The 19,400-nt window shown below is 36.4% G+C and overlaps 1 protein-coding gene across 1 annotated transcript in view; it reads right to left on the minus strand.

The window, feature by feature from the left end:
- Window positions 1-951: 951 nt before the first annotated feature.
- LOC107551751 (collagen, type XXII, alpha 1) overlaps window positions 952-19,400 on the minus strand; it is a 55,843-nt gene continuing 37,394 nt past the window's right edge. The window contains exons 21-56 of the mRNA XM_016233475.1: window positions 18,111-18,164; window positions 17,582-17,635; window positions 17,414-17,467; window positions 17,240-17,293; window positions 17,046-17,099; window positions 16,916-16,960; window positions 16,758-16,820; window positions 16,407-16,460; window positions 15,456-15,497; window positions 15,151-15,183; window positions 14,805-14,858; window positions 12,793-12,846; window positions 12,519-12,572; window positions 12,386-12,439; window positions 12,142-12,195; window positions 11,837-11,941; window positions 10,784-10,828; window positions 9,874-9,951; window positions 9,414-9,449; window positions 9,275-9,328; window positions 8,620-8,664; window positions 8,440-8,475; window positions 5,457-5,570; window positions 5,281-5,334; window positions 4,991-5,044; window positions 4,811-4,864; window positions 4,682-4,735; window positions 4,523-4,576; window positions 3,857-3,910; window positions 3,699-3,752; window positions 3,282-3,326; window positions 3,082-3,135; window positions 2,930-2,983; window positions 2,780-2,837; window positions 1,998-2,075; window positions 952-1,547 (exon numbers count right to left, since the gene is read on the minus strand). Of these exons, the coding sequence (XP_016088961.1) occupies window positions 1,354-1,547; window positions 1,998-2,075; window positions 2,780-2,837; window positions 2,930-2,983; window positions 3,082-3,135; window positions 3,282-3,326; window positions 3,699-3,752; window positions 3,857-3,910; window positions 4,523-4,576; window positions 4,682-4,735; window positions 4,811-4,864; window positions 4,991-5,044; window positions 5,281-5,334; window positions 5,457-5,570; window positions 8,440-8,475; window positions 8,620-8,664; window positions 9,275-9,328; window positions 9,414-9,449; window positions 9,874-9,951; window positions 10,784-10,828; window positions 11,837-11,941; window positions 12,142-12,195; window positions 12,386-12,439; window positions 12,519-12,572; window positions 12,793-12,846; window positions 14,805-14,858; window positions 15,151-15,183; window positions 15,456-15,497; window positions 16,407-16,460; window positions 16,758-16,820; window positions 16,916-16,960; window positions 17,046-17,099; window positions 17,240-17,293; window positions 17,414-17,467; window positions 17,582-17,635; window positions 18,111-18,164 (2,151 nt within the window). The 3' untranslated portion in view covers window positions 952-1,353. The remainder of the gene's footprint in view (window positions 1,548-1,997; window positions 2,076-2,779; window positions 2,838-2,929; window positions 2,984-3,081; window positions 3,136-3,281; window positions 3,327-3,698; window positions 3,753-3,856; window positions 3,911-4,522; window positions 4,577-4,681; window positions 4,736-4,810; window positions 4,865-4,990; window positions 5,045-5,280; window positions 5,335-5,456; window positions 5,571-8,439; window positions 8,476-8,619; window positions 8,665-9,274; window positions 9,329-9,413; window positions 9,450-9,873; window positions 9,952-10,783; window positions 10,829-11,836; window positions 11,942-12,141; window positions 12,196-12,385; window positions 12,440-12,518; window positions 12,573-12,792; window positions 12,847-14,804; window positions 14,859-15,150; window positions 15,184-15,455; window positions 15,498-16,406; window positions 16,461-16,757; window positions 16,821-16,915; window positions 16,961-17,045; window positions 17,100-17,239; window positions 17,294-17,413; window positions 17,468-17,581; window positions 17,636-18,110; window positions 18,165-19,400) is intronic.

Here is a 19,400-nt window from a genome sequence, read left to right on the forward strand (position 1 = left end):
CATCACCTCCAGGATCTCTAATGATCCTTATCGAGATTTCCTATTGATGAGTGGAAAAGTGTCCCACTGTGTTCTCCCAGAACATCAATAAAACTCAAGTAGAGAATTCCCCAGACTTCCTGACCTGCTACAGACATCACTAACAATAGATCGACTCTATTAAAACGCCGTCAGCAGAACTCGAGAGTGGGCGGCACAATTGTGTCATTATGAGATCACGTAAGGTAACAGGAATTCTCATCCTGTTACACGGAAAGCCTCGAAAGTCTTGACTTGAAGTAAATGACCTTGACGTTGAGCTTAAACCAACCCCACCTTTAATAAAAAGAAATAACCAACTCTGACCGGAAGGACACTAGAGGGCTTTTCACACTTAAAACTGTTAACCAAGGGCCATTTTAAACCCTGGGTTAGTAAGATTCACACTATAGCGGGTTAAAAATCAATCCTGGGTTTCACATTCTACATTATTAAAACCTTGGGTTAACATTCTTAGCATACAGTATATATGAGGTTAAATTCATTGATTGGGCAAGTACAGTACTCAAATTTATTTTATTAACAAACATTTTTTGTCTCTATTTAGCATGTTTAGCTATCTTTCAGACACTGTAACTAAAAATGTTGAAACCCAGATTTTTGGAGCAATTAATTTCAGTCACGTTTTAGTTATTTTTCAAGCTATTTATGATTAGTGGATAAGGATTTTCACTGAAATGTCAACTTCATTTTAAATAACTTTGAACAGTTGGTGAACCAGCTGAACGGATTCATTGAGAAAATATTTAAAAAAGAATTCAAAAAACAAAATTTATTTAAAGTTCATAATGAAAATGTATATTCGCTGTAGAAATGTCCCTAATATTTCCATGGTTTCTTAAAGTCTGGCGATATATATATTAGGTAGGTCTCTATTACATACATTTTCCATGGGCAAAAAAAGAGAATCATCATTTTTTGTGTTTGTTGTATATATTTTATGATTAATATCTTGCTAAACAAGCATTGTTTTGACCTTTAGCACCACTATTCAGAGTCAATCCTGCTCGAGATAAACTTCATAACCCGGAGCTGAAAGTGCTAATGCTACATGCCAACACCTTTTCAAAACCTAAAGTGTGAAACGTTGCTTAACCCAGGATTAAAAGTGGCCTTAACTCAGGGTTCAATAACACATTAGCTGTAGTGAAAAGCCTATGACAAGCACACGTATAAACACACGCACACACACACACACACACACACATTCACTCACCTCTCAGACTCTGTAGTCCTCCTGATGTTAAAGAACATGTTCTTGGCTTACTGAATGTTCAAGTTCATAATAGGTGTTTGCCCAGGACAGTGAGTGTATTAAGTCCCCTTAACATTTTTGGTGTGAGGTCTTGATGCCAGACTGGCGTAGTAGGCACATTGTGAGGGGTCACACTGCCCTGGCGGTCCAGAGGGTCCGGGCTGACCGTGAGGACCAGGATTACCAGGCTCTCCCTGAGCACCTGCGGCTCCAGGAAGACCGTCTTTTCCATATCCCGGCATACCTGCAGGACCTGTGGTGCAAATACAGTCTCAGCTGCTGTTCATCATTCCAACAATCACAATTTATCCCAAAAATAGTAACGAGTAGAATGGTCTTATAAATAGGTCTTCATTTTATATATACAATTTTACATTTACACTTAGTCATTTAGCAGACGCTTTTATCCAAAGAGACTTACAAATGAGGACAATAGAAGCAATCAAATTAAGCACATTTCTCTCCAAAATCCTCATTACTGTAATGCAAAAAACACATTTTTATTACTGCCCTCTGTAAAGAAAATAAAACTATTTAAAAATATTAGCATTAAAGGTGGATATTGATGTCAATGCAATCTTTAAGATCCCTTTTTCCATTTTAGGTTGGACTTGGGCGTTTTCTTGACAGTTTTCATGAGATTCATCCAGATACATCATCTGAGTCAATGCAAACTTGAGCACTGATGACCAAATGGTCTTACCCATGGGACCAGTTGGACCAAGCTCTCCTCTCTGTCCAACACCATCCTCTCCCTTCTCACCTCTAGCACCTCGTTCACCTGAAAAAAAAACAACAAAAAGGAAAATTATGGGTGGGGGTTAAAAGGTTAATCATCAAGTATTAGAACTAAAATACACTACAGTCACACAGTTATACTGTGAAATATTATTAAAATGTATTAATTAATTGTAATATATTTTAACATGTAATTAATCCCTATGATGGCAAAGCTGGATTTTCATCAAATCATTAAAATATGCTGCTTTGGTGCTCAAGAAATATTTCTTATTATTATCTATGTTAAAATAGTTGAGCTGATTAATATATCTGTGGAAATCGTGATATATTTTTTTTCAGGATTCTTTGATGAATATAAAGTTAGAAAGAACAGCATTTATTTAAAATGTGTTAAAGTGTAAGTCTTTACTGGCACTTTTGATTAATTAAAAATAGCATACATATGTGCAAAATATTATCTCGAAAGAAAAATCTTTAGATAAGTCACTATTTTTTTAAGCATTACATTACAAACATTTTTTTAGAAAGTAGAATTAAATTCTGCATTTTGTAAATTATTTTCTTTATTTTTATTTCTTTAATTGACATCCAAAATGTTCCATTTGTGGCCCCTAGAGATCTCTCGACCCATGCTTTAATAGACAAACAAGCTTTTGCTTTTGTCAAGGTGCAAAAATGAATGCAAATGCAGATCTCAGTCCATTAAACCGCGTGGCCATGCATATTGACGCGATACTATGAAACTTACAGGATTTCCTTGAGATCCAGGCTTGCCTGCTTGTCCAGGTTCTCCAGGCTGACCCTAAAAATACAAAAACAGAGTGACCCAAAAGAATAATCACACGGGTGCGGTTTTGTTTTGCAATTCAATTGGTTCATCAAAAGCCTCCTCACGGGCTCCCCTCGTGGTCCTCTCATGCCCTCTGGCCCCAGTGGTCCGGTTTTACCCTGGGAGAATCAAGTACACCAATTAAAACCCAACACCATCTGCTCGCAGCGGTCAGGTTTACAGTGACCTCTGCACAACACAGATTGCATTTACTCACATCTTTCCCAGGTGGACCCTCGCGTCCAGGAACACCCTGTTTGCCATCTTCTCCCTAATATGACATGACAGCATTTATTAAACAGAACCCATGAAGTTTCTGCATGATTTAAGGAGCATGTATTAGTCCTGTAGTTCCCTATCTCTGAATACTGGATGTACTGTATCGCTGGGTATGAATTTGAATTGGCATTGACTAACCTTTGACCCTGGTGGTCCTGGTTCCCCTCTGTGACCTTTGAAACCCTGGAAAAAAAAAAAAAAAAGATGTGAACATTTCAGCTTATAGGTGCAGATAATAAGGCACACCTTAGATTAGGCAACACATATTCCTTATTAACTAAGAGATTTTCCCCTCAATAAACTCCTAATTTGCTGATTTTTGATAATAAGTAAGGTAGTTGTTGCAATATCTGGATCTTCTATAATATGGTCATGCAGAATAAGGCATTAATAAATGCTTTATAAGTAATAATAAACTGTGAATATGCTAGTAATATACATGCTAATAAGCAATTAGTTAATAGCGATTAATGTTCCCTAATCTAAAGTGTCAAGGTATAACAGCCCTGGCAGTCTAGTTTTATCCAGAAAATCATCTGTAATCACATCACTCACAGGCATTCCTCTGAGCCCGTTTCTTCCTGGTGGTCCTGACTCTCCCTGTTTGCCCTGAAAAAGAAAATTTAAATGATTATGTTTTTACATTGTTTCTGTATATACAGAACTAAGTATTGTTAGGATGTTGGCATGCATGCAGTACATCAGACTCATACCGGCTCTCCTGTTTCTCCTGGTCTTCCATCCTTTCCAGGTTTACCCATCAGGCCCTTCAGCACAGAATATGAAGTATCAGTATAGCTTGATGGAGTTATTAAACTTATTCTTCAATTACACTAACCCAAAAGTTTAGTGTCAGTAAGATTTTTATAATTTTTTTTGGAAAGAAATTAAATACATTAATTTAGCTAGGATGCACTAAACTGATCAAAAGTGACAGAAAATACTTTTACATTTTTACCTTTTTTATTTCAAACAAATGCTGTTGTTTTATCCATCAAAACATGATGAATTAAAATCATGGATTCCACAAATTTATTAAGCATTGATAATAATATGAATATGAAATGTTTCTAAATCAGCATATTAGAATGATTTCTGAAGGATCATGTGAAACTAAAGACTAGAGTCATGGCTGCTGAAAATTCAGCTTTGCATCACAAGAATAAATTACATTTTAAATTATATTCAAATAGAAAACACTTATTTTGAATTGTAATAATATTTCAAAATGTATGTTTTACTGTGTTTTTGATCAAATAAATGCAACATTGGTGAGCATAAACATTTTAAAATCTTACCAACCCCAAACTTTTGAACCGTAGTGTATTTGTACTAAAAAAAATGTACAGACATTTTTTAAAAATTATGAAATTACACACCATTAGACCTGGAAGACCAGGTGGTCCCTGAATACCCTGAAGTCCTTCTTTACTCTGGTAAAACACAATCAGTTATCAATAACGTGGCCGGATTCCAGTCTTGCAATCCATCCAACTAATACACATTCAAATGACAGAACAAAAAAACTTTAGCCTTGCCTTTTCTCCAGGAGCTCCAGGTGGTCCGATAGGTCCAGGGTTTCCATCATTACCCTATTGATACAGCAAGATGTAAGATTTTTCAGTATAGCTATACAGTCTCAATAAGTGGCATTTTAAAATACTCACAGGCTGACCCATAGCTCCTGCGGCCCCTGGATAACCAGGAGGTCCTGGGGGGCCCTGGGAAAATACAAATCAATGAGAGAAAGCTGTGGTATAATGATAAATAATCACGGTATGTCAAATGTAATATGTATTATATGTATATTCAGCCTATTTATGATGAAAATGGTAGGCTGACAATACCTTTTCACCTTTATCTCCAGATGCTCCTGAAGGACCTCTGTCTCCTTTGACCCCCTGCAATGGAGCCAAATATAAATGGTTATTATACAAAAAAATTCTCAAGCGGAGAGTATAAAGGTCATGTAATGATGCAATGTTGTCAGATGACATGCATTTGACACATAAATGGCTAGTGAACCTATTATTGTGATCAATGAGACAAGGTTCTTTGAATGTGAACTGGTTTGTAGGTAGACTTGAAGAACGTGCATTTGTACTGTAATATGTGATTGTGTCGTCAACATTCTAACCTTGGCTCCATCAGCACCAGGTGGTCCTGCAGGCCCTGTTGGCCCAGGAGGACCCTGCCAAAGCGACCAGTTTATTAAATGTTCATTATTCCATTAATTAAACTTCAGTTAATTTCCAATTCCATTAAGTTTAAAGATGAAAGTGAGAGTTTGATTTCTGAATCATGCTCTCTCACCGCATATCCCTCCTGTCCGTTTTTCCCAGGTGGTCCAGTATGACCTTTTTCACCTGGAGGTCCTGGCATACCTGGTTGTCCAGCTGGTCCAGGGGGACAATCTGAACAAATGTCCTGGGAAAGAGAGAAAGGCAAAGTTGCAATATTAGGATGGATGGATGGATGGAAGTTTTTTATTGTTGGATGGATTGAGGGTTGGGTTGATGATGAATGAATGGATAATTGGATGAATGGAAGAATGATTGTGTGATTGGATGGATGGAGGGTTGGTAGTTTGGATGTAAGGATGGATGGTTAGATGGAGGTTTGAACTGTTGGATCAATGGATGGATGGATGGACAGAGGGAGCATTGATGGATGAATGGAAAGGATGATTGTATAAATGAATGGATGATTGGATGAATGGAAGAATGATTATGTGATTGGATAGATATATGTTTGGATGGTTTGATGGATGGTGGATTGGTTAGTTGCATGTATGGATGTATGGATGGATAGAGGGCTGGATGGAGGTATGAATTGATGGATAGACAGATGGATGGATGATGGTGTGATTGGATAGATAGACGTTTGGATGGTTTGATGGATGGTGGATTGGTTGGTTGTGTAACCAATGTCACCGATGCTAATTCTGCAACACACACTTATCACTCGGGATCGACAGCAGAAGAAACACTCACACACATATGCACAGAAAAAAAGGGAAGAAAGAAGAAAGAAAAAACCCGGCCAAGGAGAAAATAATCCATATAAAGAAAAGGGAAAAAAATAAGCAATTCTATTAAACACGTTGCTTCCGCTTCTCTTTGCGCAAATCTTCCTTTTAATCTACTTAAAAGTATCAAGACTAAAATCTTGTGTTCAATACAATCCAATTTCAAAAGTTTCACACTCAATTTATATGTTTATCTCTTATTATCTGAGCTCTGTAAAGCAAACGCACTCGTTTGATTTCTCTCACATCTTCTCTCTAACGATCTCTAGGGGCGGGACTAACCTCTAGCTTCATCCAATCAGCGATCTCAGATTACTCTGACTAGTTTCAATTTGGATAAAATAAAATATTTTTTTTATCAATCTCTCTTATTATTGGTATAACATTTTGAGTAGCGTTGAGGATATTGGATGTATGGATGTATGGATGGATAGAGGGCTGGATGGAGGTATGAATAGATGGATGGACAGATGGACGGATGGATGGAGAGTTAGATGGATGAATGGATGTTTTGATGGATGGTGGATTGGTTGGTTGCATGTATGGATGTATGGATGGATAGAGGGCTGGATGGAGGTATGAATAGATGGATGGACAGATGGACGGATGGATGGAGAGTTAGATGGATGAATGGATGTTTTGATGGATGGTGGATTGGTTGGTTGCATGTATGGATGTATGGATGGATAGAGGGCTGGATGGAGGTATGAATAGATGGATGGACAGATGGACGGATGGATGGAGAGTTAGATGGATGAATGGATGTTTTGATGGATGGTGGATTGGTTGGTTGCATGTATGGATGTATGGATGGATAGAGGGCTGGATGGAGGTATGAATAGATGGATGGACAGATGGACGGATGGATGGAGAGTTAGATGGATGAATGGATGTTTTGATGGATGGTGGATTGGTTGGTTGCATGTATGGATGTATGGATGGATAGAGGGCTGGATGGAGGTATGAATAGATGGATGGACAGATGGACGGATGGATGGAGAGTTAGATGGATGAATGGATGTTTTGATGGATGGTGGATTGGTTGGTTGCATGTATGGATGTATGGATGGATAGAGGGCTGGATGGAGGTATGAATAGATGGATGGACAGATGGACGGATGGATGGAGAGTTAGATGGATGAATGGATGTTTTGATGGATGGTGGATTGGTTGGTTGCATGTATGGATGTATGGATGGATAGAGGGCTGGATGGAGGTATGAATAGATGGATGGACAGATGGACGGCAGAAAAAAAGGGAAGAAAGAAGAAAGAAAAAACCCGGCCAAGGAGAAAATAATCCATATAAAGAAAAGGGAAAAAAATAAGCAATTCTATTAAACACGTTGCTTCCGCTTCTCTTTGCGCAAATCTTCCTTTTAATCTACTTAAAAGTATCAAGACTAAAATCTTGTGTTCAATACAATCCAATTTCAAAAGTTTCACACTCAATTTATATGTTTATCTCTTATTATCTGAGCTCTGTAAAGCAAACGCACTCGTTTGATTTCTCTCACATCTTCTCTCTAACGATCTCTAGGGGCGGGACTAACCTCTAGCTTCATCCAATCAGCGATCTCAGATTACTCTGACTAGTTTCAATTTGGATAAAATAAAATATTTTTTTTATCAATCTCTCTTATTATTGGTATAACATTTTGAGTAGCGTTGAGGATATTGGATGTATGGATGTATGGATGGATAGAGGGCTGGATGGAGGTATGAATAGATGGATGGACAGATGGACGGATGGATGGAGAGTTAGATGGATGAATGGATGTTTTGATGGATGGTGGATTGGTTGGTTGCATGTATGGATGTATGGATGGATAGAGGGCTGGATGGAGGTATGAATTGATGGGTGGACGGATGGATGGATGGACGGACGGATGATTGTATGACTGGATGAATGGAAGAATGGTTGGATGGAGGTTTGGATTGCTGGATGGATGGAGAGTTGGATGGATGAATGCATGACTGTGTGATTAGAAAGCTAGAAGGATGGTTGGAGGGACAAATTGATGGTTGGATGGATAGTGGGTTGGTTGGTTGGATGTATGGATAGATTGTTGGATGGATGGATGGATGGATGGAAGGATGGTTGGAGGTTTGGATTGTTAGATGGATGGATAAATGAATGGATGGTTTGATGGATGCAGGGTTGGTTGGTTGGATGTATGGATGTATGGTTGGATGGAGGTTTGAATTGTTGAACGAATGGATGGATGGAAAGGATGACTGTATGACTGGATGGATGCATGGCTGTTACCTTCAGGTTCAGATCTGAAATGTCTGCAGCTTTTCCCTAAAACAAGTTGGAAAACAAAAATCCACTGAAAAAACCTATTCATAAATCACAACCCACGCATTTATGATCCATCAGCAGCAGGTGAATATTAATAGTGTCAGCTGATTTGATATTTAAATGGCGAACAGAGCGAACACTCACTGGATCTCCAGGGGAGCCCTTCTCTCCAGGTCTTCCTGGTAAACCCTGCAGGTAGACACACATTCATAAGCCATGACTGCTGCTGCTGATCCTCACCACAGTAAAACACATTCAAACCTTGTTAGTCACAAACTGACACTGAATCCCTGAGACGACTTAACTGTGATCCACAGCAGTGCAGTGAAACTGGTTTAGTTCTGCATCATGACTGGAGATTGAAAAGTAAAGCTCATTGTCATTGTACAGGCAAAATAAAATTAGTGCTAAGGTGTTTTTTGCATGTTGCTAGAGTGTTCTGTAGTACAAGAACAAATCCCTAACTATTAATAAGCAATATTAATAGCATTGCTTGCAATAGTGAGCATCATTTACTTTAGCAAATCATTAAAATCTGTCAAATCGACCAATAATGGTGACAAATATTGTTCATTTTATCCAATAAAATGTTCTCTAGAATGAGAATATCAAATCTCCCTGAATTATAACCACAACCTGACTAGCATTAGTATGTAGCTAATTACAGTTTGTATTTGGTTGTGTGCTGTGCAGTTCTGCAAACACATTTGAAAGTACTGATGCAAAACAAAACAACTTGATGTACCCATGTATATGATTCTCTTATCCCTTCACTACTGGTGTAGCATATAAATCTTACATTGTGTCCAGCGGGTCCCTGTGGTCCGCTCACTCCTGGAGGTCCTCTCAAACCCTAAATATCAAACATGACATGTCACTTAAGGGTGTTCTGTGAGCGTCTATTTTGAAAGTGATATAAATATGAACAGACTGTTTACCGCTAGTCCTTGTGGCCCTGCAGGTCCAGGAGGCCCCTGAGAAAGACACAGAATATCAATCAGATGTGAGATAAAGAAATGTGCATTTGTCTTCAAATCGACACTAAATATGGTCTGAAATACTGTAAATGGAAAATTCACATAAGCTTTCACATTACAGTATGCATGCTTTTATATGCATGTGCTTGTAAATATGCATGTTTTTCTGTACATATGCCATCTGTTTGCTTTAGTTTGACCAGTTGAACTGGTATCAATACCTTTTCCATATGCAAATTAAAAAGGTCGGTTTTCGGCCATATGGACATTCTGGAGTCATTTGAGTTACTAACACTAACATGTGAAAATGACTGCATTTTGATTGGATATTTCAATGGCAGGATGAGCAGATAAACAGCCATATGACTGAGTTATATATATGTGTGTGTGTGTGTGTGTGTGTGTGTGTGTGTTTCCATACATCGGGTCCAGTGGTTCCCTCTCCCGGTGGTCCTCTATTTCCTGGCATCCCCTGCATTCCCTGTGCACCAGGTAAACCCTGGAACACAAAATAAAAAGGAATCAACATGGAAGAATAAACAGCATCCCCCTTCCAATAGAAAGATGATGGCTCTGTGTATTGCTGTATAAGATATTGTGACTCTAATTTCGATATATATTGTAATGCATATACAGATAGATAGATAGATAGATAGATAGATAGATAGATAGATAGATAGATAGCCTGGGGTCAGTAAGATTTGTTAAATGTTCATGAAAGAAGTCTCTTATGTCTCTTTTAGGAAGGCTGTAATTTATGGATCAAAAATAAAGTATATTGATTTGGTTCTCAAGAAATATTTCTTATTATTGTCAACATTGAAAAAAATTGTGCTGCTTAATATGTTTGTAGAAACTGTGACACTTTTTTTTTGGATTCAGGATTTTTTGATGGTAAGAATGTTTAAAAGATCAACTTTTATTTAAAATAGAAATCTTTTATAACATTATAGATATTTGCACTGTCACTTTTGATCAATTTAACGCATCCTTGTTGAATAAAACTAATTTGTTTGAAATGTTTTTAACAGACCCTAAACTTTTGAAAAGGAGTGTGTATCCAGGATTTATTAAGCCTTACGTACAGTATATAGCACTGGTTGCTAAAGTACAGTAGCAAAATACATATCTGATACTTTTCTCGAGGAAAACTTGTCTGGCTCTCTGAAATTTCAGTAAAATCATCACATAAATGAAATGCAGTAATTCAGCTTTTGCCCCTGGGGAAACACACACCTGCTTATGATAAAAATACCTAAAAGGCCTTTCATGCTGATGAAGTCTGATTCTTTCTTTTAACAAGATAAAACTTGTGAAAGAAGTTTCATTACCTTCAGTCCGGGAGGTCCTGATGGACCCGGAGGTCCAGAATCACCCTGTAAATAAAGAAAGCAGATTACTGCTGTGATGCTACTTTCTCTATTTTCACTATATTTCCTTTCCCTCTCACAAAGTCATATGCAGTTTATGTTTATGTTATTCCAAGACTTCTGAAGTCATATCACAGCTTTGTGAGATGAACAGAATAAAATTTAAGTCATGTCTTAAATCAACAATAATGTTTGATTTGGTATTAATGATACAACAGACAAAACTTTCAGTAAATAATAACATTTTTATTCATTTGATTATTATATATGTGTTAATGTGCCTGTATGTATGTTGGGGAGATTGTAGATGTGTGTGTGTGTGTGTGTACTGGTTTATATATTCTGGTGGGGACTTAAACCTGACTACACACAGACTCATGGGGACTCGTGTCACGGTGGGGACCTAAATTGTGGTCCCCACGGGTACAAAAGCTTAAAATTCATACAGAATTAAGTTTTCTGAAAATCTAAAAATGCACAAAGTCTCCTGTGAGGGGTAGGTTTAGGGGTAGGGTTGGTGTAGGGCAATAGAATATACGGTCTGTACAGTATAAAAACCATTACGCCTATGGAGAGTCCCCACAAGGATAGCTGACCAGACATGTGTGTGTGTGTGTGTGTGTACAGCTAGAAAAATAAGGCATGCGTAGCTATAAAACAACACCAGTTCCCCAGTCACACCAGCAGCCACGGTTCAATTAGTTTAATGTGTGGTTGTTTTATTCTCCACAATTCAGTGTTTTTGACCACAGCAAATATAAATGGAAAATTTAGAGTAAACAACTTTCAGATTCTCCAGAGGACTAGACGTAAACACAATGCTTATTAAATGCAATTTTACACGCTCATGGCAGGAAACTGTAAAACAAGAATGAAACAAACTGCATGCTCTTTTCTTTTAAACCTAATTGGCTAGTAGCTTTGAGAATCCACATGGAACATTTGTAACAAATTTTAGCAAAGTTAAACTATTCAATAATATGTTTGATGTTATCAGACTGATGAATACATTACCTTTGGTCCCTCTTTGCCTTTTCCTGGCAAACCAATTTCTCCTCTTAAACCAGGCTCACCAGTTGGACCAGGGGGTCCAGGGGGACCATATTTACCAGCATCTCCCTGGCGGGATATAAAGAACCATTTTAGACAGGGTGAATTATGATTATGGTTCATAATTACATAAACTTGAGTTAGAGTAATTCATAGATGCTTGGTGTAAAATGACACAACATATCCAACAAAACGTCCACACCAAAAACTAGACTTGCCAGTTTCTTTTAGTTTTACATATAGTTTATTTCATTAGTTCACTTTCATACCTTCTCTCCTCTCTGTCCAGCAATACCAGGTGGACCGATGCTACCTGGAATACCCTGAAAAAAAAAACAATATGTCTAAATTATAAAACTTAAAATTTCCATAAATATTTGCTTTTATAAGTTCTAATTACAAAATGAGATGAGTAAAATAAAAAAATGGCATGCACCTGTTTAAATGAAAACAAAAAAACAAAATTGTAATATATCTTGTATTTTGGATGTCAGGAATTTTTCAAGAACGTACCACATTGCCTGGTAGCCCTCGGAGCCCCGGAGGGCCAGGCAATCCGGGAGGACCCTAAAGAGAGTGAAGAGCATGACAGTGAAAAGTTCTGAAAACAATAAAAACATCATGTGTGATAAGAAGACAAACTCACTGGGTCTCCATGTCTCCCTGCCTCTCCTTTTTCACCAGCATCACCCTTAGGGCCCTGTCCACACAAACAAGAGAAAGACATCAGACAGTCGTGTGTGGAATACAAAAGAAACATCTCAATTGCTCTAAAAATCACTGACTTTCTCACAGATATGACTGGAATATGAAGGTACAGGATTAACAGTGATCATCCTATTCAGTAGACTGTCTCATGTGAATGAAAGCAAGTCAGATGTATTGTAAAACAGCTGGTTAAGATGATGCTTCTGGTTTACCGCAGGTCCCGGATGTCCTCTGAATCCCTGCTCTCCAGGAAGTCCTCTTTGACCCTGGAAATATCAGAGAATATGAAGGTTATCAGATCATTTTTTAATAAAAGGTATGCTATAATACCTTCAAAGTGTGTATATGTATAATTCAAAAGGATAGTCCACTTTCATGCCATTCCAAAACAAATACAAAACAAATGTCCATACTATGCAAGTCAATAGGAAATTAAACATGTTGGTTACCAACATTTTTTCAAAATATCTTCTTTTGTGTTTCACAGTCATATAGGTTTGAAACAACATGTATATGACAGAATTTGAACTAACACTTTAACGTCTGTCTTTTTTTTTTTCTTTTTTTTTTGCCATTTAAACACTTTCTTGGTGACTTTGTAATCTCCTTTCACAAAGTTTCCAGAAATGAAACCTGGCTCTAGTTTTAGATGTCGTCAAGGCAGTTTCTCTAGCAGATATGATTGCATTTGGCTGAACTAGGGAGAACTGCAGTAATTCAGGAGAGATTTCTCATTTCACACTAATAAATTCAGGTGAGAGCAGATACATCACCGTAACAAGCTTGTCTGTGTTTATATAAATGATGCATCGCTTGGTGTCTGGACTACTTTAGTAGATGAGAGCATGATGGAGAGAGCTTTCATACATTCAATTTTTAATATAATATAAAACAATATAATACCTAATAATATAATAAAATGTAATGTAATATACCTTGAGTAGCTGCCCAGAAAAAAAGTATTAATGTAGGAGGCTGAAGATGGGCAGGTCATGATGTCAATATAGAGGAAGTGACCTGATGAATTATTAATTAGCCCACACGTTTTCAGTCATGTTACCTAATTAATATTCAAATATTCCAAACTTATGATATTTATAAACTGATGTCCTGTGCAGATGTAGTTGAGTTGTCTGGAATTTTAGACTTATTTGCTTTATTTTATCTTTTAATATTATTAGTCAAGGGATCAAAAGCAGAGAGCAAAAAATCTCATTTTGGATGTGTCAAAACCAAAATGTCAACGATTTAGAATCAATAAATCATTATTAAGTTTTAACAGCTACAGTAAATCTGTAAATAACACATTGCTTGGCCATCTTCCTGCAATAGCACTAATCTGTGGATAGATGCATGGGATCTGCTTTTTTAAAGGGTTAGTTCACCCAAAAATGAAAATTAGCCCATGAATTAGAACACAAGAATAGTCCTAGGGCTAGCGTAGGTCAACGATCGGCAGACAGAATCACAGGGGCGAGACGAGAGGGATAAATCCAGGGAAACAGGCAAGGATCAGAAACCGAGAAAACAGGCAAGGCCCTTGGTTGATAGATGCAAAACAAGGAAACACAGAGACTCGGAACAGGGTACAGGCTAAACAATACTCAGCAGAGAATGGTAGTTTGAGTGAGTGTTATATAGTGAGTGAGTGATATGAAACAGCTGTGGAATCAGTGAAACAGCTGTGTGCAATCAGTGCAATGAATGATGGGATATGTAGTCAGGGGTGATATGCAACAGTTTGTGTTGTGCGAGAGTCAATGTAATGAAAGGGTGACCTCTGGTGGTGATTGAACGGAAGTCCATGGACAGGATTCGTGACACAACAGAGGTACATAATATCATCTGACGGGATGCGATGCCCTGACCTTCAGGTTTATTAATATTCCCTTGTGCAGCTCTGAATCCCTTAATATCTATTGTCAGCTAATGCGTAAAACACTTGAAGTGGCTGTTCTCAGAAATGAAATGCACATATTCCACTGTTCCTTTTCAGGTGGATTTGATTCTTCAAACTGACAGCAGACTTCATTTGTTTGCATTATGAATGCACTAGTGACAGTAACGTGATGTTATAAATGAAATAATTTTCACAGGCACAAGAGACTAGTAATTCAACCAAACCTGACTCTCTACTGCCCTCTTGTGATGGGTTGTACAACCTGCAAGGGTTCCTTTATTACACATACAATTAATTTGGAAGTTAGAAACAATAAAAGCTCACCATCTCGCCTGGTTTTCCTTGATCTCCTTTCTCTCCCTTCTCTCCTGGCTTACCCTAAAGATAAGGTAAAAACAGTGAATATACATTAATGCAAATCAGGTAAAATATCTGGTTCATTATGATACAACGGCCCCCAAAAGTATTTCAGAGCTTAGAAATAAATGCATTAAATGACAAAATATCAAACCAAGTGGCATTTAGTTTCAAGAAAGACAGCACAAGCACACTTTAAGCAAAATGTGTAAGATGCTTATGTTAATAGATGTACTCAAAATATGATATATAATACAAAATATACTTGATTACTCAAAATAAGCTCAAAATCAAGACAAAACTGATGACTTACCGGTTCACCAGGTTCAGGAATCACATTGGCCACCTAAAGAAAAAGAAAACACATCACTGTGAAATAATACTGTAATACTATGAATTGAAAGCCATATTCATCAATAAATAGATCATCAGCTGAATCAATACATGATTAAAAATATACATATATATGAATATGCCACTTCTACACTCATTTATCTGATTTATTACTCACATCAGATATCAGCTATTATTATTATCATTACTTAAATCATCTATAATTGTATATTTATATAGTTACATGTTTGTATATCGTATATGTCAATGATCAGCTGTACTCACATTGCCTGGGACCCCGGCTGGACCCCTGGGGCCAATCTCACCCTGTATGAATCAAAAACAGTAACAGAGGTTATATCCTCATCCTGTCAGCATGTTAATTATCTCATTAATGACCTCATGCCCTCAGGAAACCATCTCTGACAGTTTAATCCTGAATGTGTGAAACCTACAGCAACTCATGGTCAAAAACGGCTTCTCTAAGCCTTCTTTACTGTAGAATGCTGTAATGTTGATACAGCAAAAGTCATTACACAGATGTGACTTGTAGGCAATTGTGCATTTAAACAAAATTAGTCTTATAAACAAATTAAGAATGAGTAGGTGTCGATTTTAGTCATATTAAATAATCATAACTATGAAATCACTAGGCACACAAACATTCAATAGGAGTTTTCAGGTTCTTAAAAGCATTACATCTAAATGTATCAAAAACCCAGTACATTAACATTGCAAAACAGTAACATTGTAAAATATTGCAACATTTTAAAAGAACATCCCTCAGAAATCATTCTAATATGCTGATTTGCTGCTGAAGAAACATTTCTTATTATTATCAATGTTGAAAATGGTTGTGCTGCTTAATAATTTTGGATCAAAAGAACAGTATTTATTTGAAAAATAAATCATTTTTAACATTATAAATATTATCTTTACTGATGTGCATCTATAAAACTATTAATTTGATCATATATACGTTTCAACATATATACTGTATGCCCTAATGTTTCAACATATGTTAAACATTTGTATTCATATATTTTATATATAAATAATATATAATATATATATGTACATTTCAATAATTTAAGCATAAGCCTATATATTACATTTTATTTTATTTTTTTATATATACAACAATTTCATTAACTCTAACTGTGTACAATCTTTTGACCAATATTTCATGACAAAATAATCACTATCTGCATTTTTAAACTTTCTCTTGCTTCTCACCTTGTCTCCTTTCTCTCCTTTCGAGCCAGTAGGTCCGTCTTTTCCTCTCTCTCCCTATAAGAGCGATGGAGGGATGAAATCTGTCAAAAAAATGACTCAAACAAAACCACCTAAAAAAGTATGCATAAACTCACACTAATAATGCAGAATATGATTTTTTTATATTTTTTGACAATATTTGCGGTGAAATATTGGCTAAACATGTTTTTATGAGAAGCACCCAAGTGAACAGATGATGGTCCTCACAGTAAGAGAGTGGTTTTTTATAGTAGAGCTTTTTGATTCTTTTAATCAATGAAACATCTGATTTTGACTTCAAAACAGCATATAGTGCTGTCCATATAGTCTTACTTGGCCTCCTCTCTCTCCTATGGGTCCTATTGTGCCGACCTCTCCAGGCAAACCAGGCTCTCCCTGAGACAGAACAAGACACAAAGAGAAAGACAGTTGCGGCATGTGTCCTTCTGTCAAGGCTCTGTCTAGACTGATTTAAGTTTTACATTCCGCACCCGTTCACCAGGAGGTCCTCGTGGTCCTGGAGGGCCTTCGTTTCCCTGAGAGAGAGAAACTGGCATTGATGAAAAAACAAAATGGATTTCCAACCCAGATCTGAAATCACTAGCCCACACTACCCTTTACCTTCGGTCCGGGTTTACCAGGGAAGCCGTCCTGTCCAGGTTCTCCTCTTTGGCCCTAAACAGAAATACAAAATCATTAAAACAGACTGCAGTACAACAAAAAACACATATGAAAAGGTCAAACACCAGATCTGGCCTTTAGATGGGTTTATAAATGATGAAGTTCACAGTTTGCCTCATTAAAACGGCTCTAACCTTCTCGCCGTTGTTTCCAGGGAAACCATCCAATCCATCTTTTCCTGGCAGGCCCTGAAAAATAATTACCATCGTTTCAAGTTTTTTTACACTAAAATGAGTGTTGAGTTAATAGGGCAACAGACTATTTGAGTGTGTGGACAGTATGTTTGAGGTCTCAGGGTAAAATCTCACTGGTTTTCCTGGTTCTCCTAGTTTTCCCGAGAAGCCCATTTCACCAGATAATCCCTGTGAGAACAAACAGATGAATTTAATATCATCTGCTACTATTATGTGGCTCTAGCTCAGTTTGCAAATAAAAACAATTGAAAAAATGAATTATGTTGGCGAATGTAAACTTACTGGAGGTCCTATTTGTCCAGGGCTGCCTGGAGGGCCAGAAGGCCCCTGAGGACCCTAAATAAAAACACAAAAATAAAAAACTGAAATGTTGAAATTTGACATTCAATTGCTTTTAATATCTTTCTGTAATCAATGCATTCACATGTTTTCTTTTTTTCTAAATTTTAACAATATTATGTTATTACTGTATTATATGATCACTGCATGTGATTCTACCAGAAACTTGTTCATTTTGTTAGTTAGAGTTCACTGTTACTCTAGACTTTTTTCATTAAGATAATAATGTTAAGAATGTCATATAGCCATAATACTATTTTTGCATAGCATACTAAGTTTCCATATGCATGAAATAAGTAAAAGACCTACTATTTGTTAAAATATTTGTTGTTGCATTCTGCCTTAAAATACAGTATACGGTAAACAGTATGTTATCATTCCATTCCAAACATTAAAAAAACACACTTGACAGGAAAAATAAAGGGCAAAGAGCTTGACTCAGACTAAGACTGAATGTTCTGGTGGTTCTTACAGGTGGTCCTGGAAGACCATCAACACCTGGCAATCCTGCATCACCCTTTTTACCCTGGAGAAACAGAGAACAGGATGTCTCATCAGTCCATGTTAGGTAAAAGTCATCAAATCAAGTAGATAAGGAATAAGGAGATATTTTATACAAAAATATTAATAAATATTAATAAATAAATAAAAACATTTTTTATAGAATTCTGAAATTGGTGCAATAAATTATAATTCAAATAAACAGAGATAATAAGAAATATGGAGTAACAAGATATTTTATGAAGTCAAATTAAATAAAACATATTTCTTTTTTAATCGCTTGGTCTGATTGATAATACTTTTTTTCTGATTAAAACTATACTTTTTATTTATCCATTTTTTTTACTATTGTTTTTGTTTTTAATCCTGATTTTACTTCAAGCAACTGATTTCACTTAGTGCACTTAAAAAAAAATCATATATTAATATAAATATACACATGTAAATACATGTAAATATTTTCAAAATATATACTGTACATATGTAACTATGTAACTATATATTTTCTTTTATTTTTTATTTTTATTTTTTTCTCCATAAAGTTAAACAGTCAAAACTACTATATTAATACTAGGAAAAAATTTATTCCATGTGAGAGGTCAGGTAGAGTTCATGATATTTCTGTCTGACATCTATTGTGACTACAGAATGAAACCTTCCATCCATCAGAGGCACATAGCTATAGTCAATAGAAATTAAAAATATGTACTGTAAGCAATAACATTTAAGATCTTATGAGTGATAAGATTTCTTTCCCATGTTTATATATTTCCAACAGAAACAGGATGCTGGGTCCAAACATATAAAGGGGGCTCATATTTTACATTATAAAAATGCCAACAGCCTATATTTATAATCACAGTCACAGACTATGATTTGCAACTTCCTATAGCACAGCTAAGTTGGTTTTAGGGATATGTTCAATCCAGAGTACACTTGCATATACATAGGCTCAAAGCTTTTAGACCTAGACTAAATGCCATAAAAATACAATTTTGTTTAAGAGTTTTAAGATGTGAAGAGCAATGGGGGATAAAATTCTCTCCCTCACATTTATGTTTGTTCAGAAAATAAAGTCACTGATGTGGTACAACATGCTAACATTTTAACGTTCCCTGCTTCTGACACATAAGATAGGAAAGGTATTTTGAAGGCATTACAGAGATAAGAGCTTAAAATAGAGGGAGAGAGACAGAGAGAGAGAGAGAGAGAGAGAGAGAGAGAGAAAGCAAGAGAGAGAAATTCTTTAATTTCTAATTTT

Source organism: Sinocyclocheilus grahami, unplaced genomic scaffold (assembly GCF_001515645.1).
Source record: "Sinocyclocheilus grahami isolate Dianchi unplaced genomic scaffold, SAMN03320097.WGS_v1.1 scaffold432.1, whole genome shotgun sequence".
Lineage (NCBI taxonomy): Eukaryota > Metazoa > Chordata > Actinopteri > Cypriniformes > Cyprinidae > Sinocyclocheilus > Sinocyclocheilus grahami.